The sequence below is a fragment of the Suncus etruscus genome, chromosome 19 (genome assembly GCF_024139225.1).
Source record: "Suncus etruscus isolate mSunEtr1 chromosome 19, mSunEtr1.pri.cur, whole genome shotgun sequence".
Classification (NCBI taxonomy): Eukaryota; Metazoa; Chordata; class Mammalia; order Eulipotyphla; family Soricidae; genus Suncus; species Suncus etruscus.
In genome coordinates, this window is record NC_064866.1 from 43,916,931 (window position 1) to 43,925,695 (window position 8,765).

Here is an 8,765-nt window from a genome sequence, read left to right on the forward strand (position 1 = left end):
CATCTGAGATGGGACCCGGCGGCCCATGGTCAGGGGAGCACGCTGATGGGGACCCCCAATGCGGCCAATGGTTAGGGGACCCCCCAAATGCAGCCAATAGTTAGGGTGCACGATCAGGAATGAGACTGACCATGGCGGCCCATGGTCAGGGGAGCACGCTGGGTGGGGACCCCTGTAGAATTAGATATTAATTATAAAGTCCTGGGAGGGGGTGACAGAACCCCAATGCGGCCAAGGGTCAGGGGACCCCCAATATGGCCAATGGTTAGGGTGCACATCTGAGATGGGACCCGGCGGCCCATGGTCAGGGGAGCACGCTGATGGGGACCCCCAATGCGGCCAATGGTTAGGGGACCCCCCAAATGCAGCCAATAATTAGGGTGCACGATCCGGAATGAGACTGACCATGGCGGCCCATGGTCAGGGGAGCACGCTGGGTGGGGACCCCTGTAGAATTAGATATTAATTATAAAGTCCTGGGAGGGGGTGACAGAACCCCAATGCGGCCAAGGGTCAGGGGACCCCCAATATGGCCAATGGTTAGGGTGCACATCTGAGATGGGACCCGGCGGCCCATGGTCAGGGGAGCACGCTGATGGGAACCCCCCAATGCGGCCAATGGTTAGGGGATCCCCCCAATGTGGCCAATGGTCAGGGGACCCCCAAAGGCGGCCAATGGTTAGGGTGCACATCTAAGATGGGACCCGGCGGCCCATGGTCAGGGGAGCACGCTGATGGGGACCCCCAATGCGGCCAATGGTTAGGGGACCCCCAAATGCAGCCAATAGTTAGGGTGCACGATCAGGAATGAGACTGACCATGGCGGCCCATGGTCAGGGGAGCACGCTGGGTGGGGACCCCTGTAGAATTAGATATTAATTATAAAGTCCTGGGAGGGGGTGACAGACCCCCAATTCGGCCAAGGGTCAGGGGACTCCCCCAATACGGCCAATGGTTAGGATGCACGATCCGGGATGGGATGGGATGGACCCTGGCGACTCATAGTCAGAGAAGCACGCTGGATGGGGACCCCCAATGTGGCCAATGGTTAGGAGCGCACGACCCGGGATGAGACCCCGGCGGCCCACGGTCTGGGGCGCACGCTCCGGAATGGGGCGCACGCTTGGAATGGCGGCCACGGCCTCGAAGGGCCCTGGCGGGTCCACCCCTGGCCCCACCCTCAGTTCCCTGCTCCCCCTCGGGCCCAGAGCAGCGCGGGGGTGGGACGCGCTCGGCCCGCGCCGCCTCCCTGCCCAGGTGTTTCCGCAACGGGCCCAGGGCGGGCATCACCTGCGCCCGGCCCAGCCTCCGATCCCGGCCCCGGGTCCGAGCCCTGCGGCCCTCCAGCCCGCCCCGCCTCCGCTCCCCGGCTGCCGCACCCACCTACGCAGCACAGCCGCTCGGAGAGGTGGCCCCGGCGGGCGCGCTCGGAAGCCCCGTCCAGCCAGCACGGCCCGTCCAGCACCGCCTCCTGCAAGGCCCAGGAGCCCCCCACTCTCCGGACGCCCGTGGCGGCCATGGGCAGGACGCCGGTGCCACCGACGACGACGACGACGACAGCCGGGGCCCGGCAGCCCTCCTCTTCCACAGCCCGCGCGGCGCCTTGGCACGGCTCCCCCGCCTGCAGGCCTGGGGCGCGCGGCGCACCCGGAGAACCGGCCCTGGCGCCCCGCCCAGCACGGGCCAGGAAGCCGCACCCCACGCTGGGAGGCGAGAGGACGAGGACCCCGCTTGCGGGGTGCCGGGCCTCGGTGCTGACCACCCCACAACATATCCCACGGGGGTGTCCCGCGCGCGCCCCAGCTCCCGGAGACCCCAGAGGTGGGCACCAGGGCGCAAAGGGGGATCCCGAACCGGAGCGACGCTGGAAAACAAACGCCTCCTGGCGCTCGGGAAGGGGAAAAGCTGGCTCGGGGAACCCCTTTATTTGGAACCCAAAGGAGTTGGGGGGACACAAGGAGGGAGAGCGGCCTCGCACTGACCGCACGGCGCTGAGTCACAGCCGCGCCCCAGCGCCGCCCCAAAGCGCGCTTGGAGCGTCGAGGCTCAGATTCGGGCCCAAGGGACTCGCGATCGCCCGGGCCCAGCAGGCTTGCCAGGCCGGGGAAGCGCGGCAGGGCAGGGCAGGGCAGGGCAGGTCCCCACTCCGCCATGGCAGGGCGCAGTTGCCACGGGCTCCCGGCCCAGGTTGGTGACTTTGAGCCTGCCCAGGACAAGGCCAGCTCCGTGCCCGGCTCCGATCCAAGCCGGGTGCCACCTTGGTGGCCCGCGCCCAGGACTGTCCCTCCATGCGTGGCACCTGGCTGGGCGCGCAGGTGGCTGTCACCTGCGCGCCCGTCCAAAGCCTTCGTGGGCAGGGGAGGCCCGCACGACCAAGCCCGGCTCTTGGCACGAAAAAGGGCGGCGCAGGGAACTCCGGGGCGGGCTGGAGGCGGCGCCGCCAAGGCCCCGCCCCAGCCCCTCGCCCGGCTCGGGGCTCCGCGGGACCGCCAGGGCTTACCTGGCTCCTCCAGGGCCCGCCCGCGCCCCCTGCGCCAGTGCCACACGGCGGCCAGGGTGAGGACGTGGCCCACGACCACCAGGGAGGGGAAGAGGCCGTCCGAGGTGTCCATGGCTCCGCGGCCGCCGGCCCAGCCTCCCCGCCGGCCCGGGGAAGCGACAGCGCTGGGGCCGGTGCGGCGAGGCCAGGCGAGGCGAGGCGAGGCGAGGCGAGGGCGGGTGCCACACGCGGGACCGCCCCGCTCGCGCCCTGGGGCCGCCACCCGCCCGCCCGCGCAGCTGTCCGGGAAGCGGCGTCCGCTCAAGGTTAGCGGGCGCCTTAACCCCTGCTGCACCGGCCACACCCCGGGGAGGAGCCAAGCACAGCCCCCCCCAAGCCCAGGCCGGAGCGGCCAGCGCCCCAGCTCTCCACCGGGCCTCCACGGGCCAGGCGCCAAGGCCTGCAGCCCCCAAAGGACACGCGCACCGCTCCCTCGGGGGCACCGGACAATGGCCAGGGCGGAGCCCTCTGCGCCCTCTCCCTCCGGCCCCCATCAAGACCCCGGCCCTCCGTGGAGGGGGTGTCACTGGCTGCCCCGAGCCGCCCACGTACCCGGCACGATCTTCATTGGGGACGGCAGTGGGAGCAGGGGATGCGGGACTGGGCTGGTGGGGTCACAGGCCCGCACAGGCGGCGGTGAGGCTGAGCGGGCAGTGGCCGGGAGGAGGGAAGGACGCGTGGCCTCAGCAGAGCCCGAATGCAGGGGGAGGGCGGGCAGGGGGCCCGATCTATAAATACCCGGGGGTATAAGCCTTCCTTCGTCATTTGTCCAGACTTAGAACATGACACGCCGGGCCTGGGCCTCCCTCCACAGACGCATCCACCCGACACCGGCTCCCACCGAGCAGCTAATAATAAGAAGCTGCTGGCACCAGGTGTCCGTAGGCGGCAGGACTCGGACGGGTGCACCACCCCCTCTGCTCAAGACAGGGCACGGCCAGTTGTAGGGCCAGGCCCCGCCCCAAGGGCACACCTGACCCTGCAAGGACGCACCACTGACCCTCGGCGGGGTCAGCCCGGGGCGGAGTTCAAGGTGCATCCAGACCCAGCAGCAGGCCTCATCTCCACACGACAGGCCAGCTTCTCATGGGCTCTGGGTAAAGGGTCTTTTGGGGTGCATACAAGGCGCTCAGATTGGTGGGGGAGATTGAGCAGGGAAGGCATAAAGTGTGCAGGGCAGAGCTCTGGGACCCCCGGGGGGGCGGGACATGGGGCTCTGGGACCCTCAGGCTGGGGAAAAAAGCTTAGGATCCCCAGGATCCCTGTGGGAAACAGCAGTAACTCGGTTCACACTGGCGTGGACCAGCTCACTGGACAGAGGCTGGAGACTTCGCGCAGCTTCGTGTTACGGAAACTCCTGGGCAGGAAACCCATCCCGGCCACAGCCCCTGCTGCTCTCCAGAGTCTGCGGGAGGGAGTGAGAGGAGCTGCCCCCCAGAAACACCCAGCTACCCAGATGTGCTCCGTGCAGATCCTCCTCATTAGATTAGATCCTGCTAAGCCTTCAACCTCTTCCCCTGAATTCTGAGCATTGGCCAAAGCTGCAGCCCCGAGACACACACACACACCCCACCCTGCATCTCTGGTGCCCTATGCCCAGTGCCCCGGGCCCACACCGCCCTACCTTGGCCCATCTGGATTAGCTCTTCCATGCTGTACCTGTCCATGGCGCCAGGCAAACCAGAGCAGAGAACAGGCAACAGGAAGCCAGGAATAGAGGCAGGAAAGAACGAGGGACAGGAAAGAAGAAGAGTGGCCTTCCAACCCAGCTCCGCCTCGTGCATCCCCTAGTCAGCCTGTGGGGCCCTCCCTGAGCCTCAGCCCCCTGGACTCGCCCTTCTGTCCCCACCTCCTGGACATCCCGCCCTGCACTGGCCCCTTCCTCCACCCACACACTGCCCAGTGGGCTTGGCCTCTGGCTTCTCCCCACTGTCCCAACTTCTGCCCACCCCTTGTGCCCGGCCAAGGGGAGCCCATCCAGTGGGCGGGATGAGGTCCCAAGGAAGGGGCAGAGAGGCAGGTGTTCTGGCCCCATGTTCATCCCCAGCTCCATGTCCTAATGACCAGAACCCCCAAGTTCTGATTGTGGATACACTGAGGGTGCTCATTCCTGAGGGCTATGAGGGGGCCACGCAGTGCTGACCAGAACCTGGACAGGCCCCATGCATGGCCAGCATGGTGCCCTGTGCCCCCTCTGGCCTGACCCGGGCTCTTAACACCACAGACATGCCCAGGGTATCTATGAAGTATCAGTGTTTCTGGTTTGGCTTGCACAGGGGCCTGAATATATCCCACCCCTGCCTAGCCCCTTAGTGCCAAGCCCAGCAGGCAACTGGCCAAGGGCTGGACTCAACCTCAGGAGGGCAGGAGACACGGTAGCAGGACAGGACAGGACAGCTGCTCCCATGTGGTCCTCTTTACGCTCAGGACTCACTATTCTCCCCCTGGGCCTAGCCTGTGGCTATTCACAAGTCCCAGTGGCCCCGCAGCCTCGTGGCTAGTGCTGCTGTGGCAGCCGGTAGGAGGCAGACGTGAGGCCACAGAGAACAGGACTGTGGAGGTTTCCCTGGGAGCCCCTTGGTAGACACCCCCTGCTGCATCAGGAGCAAGGGGCTGAGGACACGGGAAAGGCAGACCCCGCCCACCCTGACTCAGGCTCAGCAGAGCGGTAGTGGGAGCTGGAGCTCATTTCCTGTTGGAAATTCTGAGGCCAGCGTGGCTGCGGCATGAAGGGGCACTGAGTCACCTCCAGAGCTGGCCCCGATGCCCACCACAGCCACACCCAGCCCTCCTGGCCCCAGCACGGAGCCACCAGCGTCCATCTTCAGCCCAGCAGCTGAAGACGAGGGAATGCAGGTGGCCACCAGGCCATGCATGCCACGGCTTCAGGAGGCCGACAGGCCCGAGCCGGCCAGCAACCACAGGTCTTCTCACTCCACCTCCCGCCAGCTGCCACCGGCCTGCCGCACCCCGGAGACACCCCCACCTCCCCAGGTGAAGACCAAGATGGGCGGCCCTGGCCCTGGCACCTGCCCGCACAGGTGTTTCAACCTGCCTTGGCCTGCCGAGGAGGCTGTCCCAGGCCAGGCAGGTGTGCTGGGCAAAGGTGCCGGCATCTCAGCGGTTGGGGCCCCCTGCCCTGCAGCTGGCAGGGCTAAGCTGGCAGCTGACGCTGCCCATCCAGCGGGCGCACACTGCAGCTGTCCGGGTGGGGTGCAGGGCAGGGCCACAAGGTCCTGGCCCTTGCACCCAGCACCAGAAGGACGCCACCTACTGCAGGCAGTGTACGGGGCCTACACCCCACACCCCCAGCCCGGCGCTGACCTGTGTCCGGGGCTGGCTGCGTGCAGGGCTTGGCCAACGTTGCAGTGCTGGCCCTGGGCACCACAGGGGCCTCGGGCGGCCCCTCCTCAGCCTCCTTCCGGCGGTATCCCTGCCGCTCCTTGCGGGCCATCTCCTCAGCGGGCACTCTCTTGGGCGGGCAGCTCAGGGGTCCCTGCACGGCCTGGACGTGAGGGTGAGGGCCGCGACGCGCGGGCATGACCATGGCAACGGGGCGGCGCACACGCTGCAAGGAGGCGGGCACGATCTCCGGCGGCAGGTGCAGGAACTGGCGCAGGTGGGCGATGCCCTCGTTGGTCAAGTACCAATAATGGTGGCGCCAGGCGAAGGTTTCTCGGACCAGGCCCCGCGACCTCAGGGAGCCCATGGCCCGCAGCACATGCAGGTTGGAGACGCCGGGCACGTGGGGGTGGGCAGTGTGGGGCCTTGGGTCCTTCTTGGCCACCATCACACCCTCTCGGAACAGCACCTCGTAAATGGTCAGCAGCTGCTCCCGCGGCATGAGCATTCCCGCCACCATGGCTGCGGCACAGAGTCACAGACCCGCAGACCCGCACCGACCAGAAAGGGAGGAAGAAGCAAGCGGACCGGCCGGCCGCCGTGTCTGGCTGTGCGGCCCTGTGTGTGCACGGTGCCTCCTGCCAGCACCGCCTCCACTCGGCCTCCCGGTCCAGCCCCCTCTGACTCAGCAGCAGGCGGCCCCTCCCAGCACAGCCGGAGGCCCCTCGCCTTATGGGGTCCACCCCAGGGCACCCTCTGCCGGCCCCAGCCTCGGGGCTAGCTCCAACACCAGAGATGACTTCAGCTCCCAGACACTTCCTCCACCGATGCCAAATGGGGACTTGGGAGTGGGGTGGACACCACCCAAGGCCCTGGGGTCCTGGAAGGGGGCAGAGTGCAGGACCTCTCCAATCGTGGTGCTTTGGCCTTGGGGGGTCTTGGGGTGCCCCAGACTGGGGAATCCCAGCTCAAGAGCTAAAAGGGAGAAATGGGACACAGGGCAGGCACCACCCGCCGCTGTCCATCAGGCGGGCTAACGGCCACAGCAACACCCCAATTCCACATGCTATACTGTGGTCCCCGACTTAACACTTCCTGTGCCAAGGACGGGGAATGGCGACAGCTCAGAACAGAAAGTTCCAAAGTTTCTCAGCAGCTCCGGGCTGGGAGTCCTCTTCTCGCAGGGCGGCTCCTGGGGTGTCCAGGCCCCACCCAGCTGTCGGAGAGTCTCAGCTGCCACCAGGACTCAAAGTCCTGGAATCCCCGGAGCCACTTTGGTCCCCCACCGCACACACCCAGCCCTGCCCTGCAACAGGCGAGCTTGCAAGTTGGCAACTAGACAGTGGCGCCCCACGAGGGCACCACCCAGGCGAGGCCCCCTGAAAGCCGCCCGCAGCCGGCTGGCACCGCAGGGCACCGCCACAGCCGGGCCAGGCCAGCAGGAGGAGGAAGACCCGGGCATCATATCACGAGGGGAACTTCCTTGAGGGGGACACGCCCTTTCTCACCAAGCATTTCTTCCCCAGAGCCCATTATAGACAGGACGGGGTGGGGGGACCCCGGTGGGAGGCGCAGGCGGGCGGGCGGGCGGGCAGGCGGCCAACGGGCCTTGCGGGGGCGAGTTTCTGGACTGTCACCATGGCACCGCCCGGGCCGCTCCAAACAGTGCCGCCAGCTCATGCGTCCCTGGGCGCCTTCTCTGCCCCCCTTGCACACTCGGGCTGGCACGCGCACAAGCAGGCGCAGACACGCGAGCGAGCTCTGACACGCACGCACCAACAGACGCGAGGGCTGGCACTCGGATTTGCGCGCCCAGATGCGCTCCAGCACGCGGGTGCGCATCGCCGGGGTCCCAGAAAAGGCCGCGTCGAAACGCACAACCCCGAACCCTCTGCCCGTCCCCTCCGTCCTGCCCTGCAGCTGCCGGCGGGAACCGGCGGCCACGCCTCCCCGGGCTGCGCCCTGGACCTACCCCCGGCAGGCCCTGGAACTGGCGCGCTGGGCACTTTGGCACGCAGGGAGGGAGCTTCCAGGCATGCCCATCCCCGGGCCCCGCAAGCCTGGCCCTCCCGCCCAGGCGACAGGGCCCCAGACGGGGAACGCAGAACCACATCTGGATGCGCCTGGGTGCAAACAAGACCCGCACCACCGCCATCCCGGTGCGTCTTCGCCTCGGGTCTCCAAAGGCGCGCGGGCCAGGAGGATCCCGTCCCTCTTTTTTAGGGGGGTCACACCCGGCAGCGCTCAGAAATCACTCCTGGCAAGCTCAGGGGACCCTCTGGGATGCCGGGATTCGAACCATGTCCTTCTGCAAGCAAGGTAAACGGCCCGACCCCGTCCCTCTCAACGGCGCCGCCACGCCCAGGGCGCACCCCAGGCCCCCCAAGTCCAGGGCTGGGAGATCGGCCCCTGGCCCCGCGCTCCGCCCCACGCGTCTGGAGCTGATTCAGCGGCGCGCTCAGAACTGCGGGCAGGCGGGGCATGGCGCCCCGGTTCCCCTTAGCCGGGCTCCGCCAGGTCTCCAGGGCAACCGGCCCGGCCCGCAGGCAGCCCCCGGCACCCCACGCCCAACAAAGGGCCGCAGTGTGGACTTGCCCGGGGCCAGCCCACGCGGCGCCTCCGCACTGCCACCCCCGCACCCTGCCCGGCCTCCCCAAGCTCCCCGGCGCCGGGCTGCAGGGCGGAGCCGACCCCGCCGCGCCCACCCACCCACCCTCCGCAGCAACCGCTCCCCCAGCCTTCAGCAGCCAGCCGCCCCAGCCCGCTGCGCCCCGCCTCGCTGCTGCTGCAGCGCGCCCCGCCTCCAGGCACTGCAGGGCTGCGGGACTCGCCCCCCGCCGGCCCCACGCGACCCCCTTACCCCAGCAGGGTGCAACCGCGTGCG

The 8,765-nt window shown here is 68.1% G+C and overlaps 1 protein-coding gene across 2 annotated transcripts in view; it reads right to left on the reverse strand.

Annotated features, from left to right (window-relative positions):
- Positions 1-6,423, reverse strand: part of PLEC (plectin) — a 30,898-nt gene extending 24,475 nt beyond the window's left edge. Inside the window, exon 1 of one of the 2 annotated variants that reach the window (XM_049765551.1) lies at positions 5,864-6,423. In XM_049765551.1, the coding sequence (XP_049621508.1) occupies positions 5,864-6,401 (538 nt within the window). In that variant the 5' untranslated portion in view covers positions 6,402-6,423. Of the gene's footprint in view, positions 1-2,500; positions 2,628-5,863 lie in introns of those variants that run through there. The other variant, XM_049765550.1, reaches the window with a different exon arrangement.
- Positions 6,424-8,765: the final 2,342 nt, after the last annotated feature.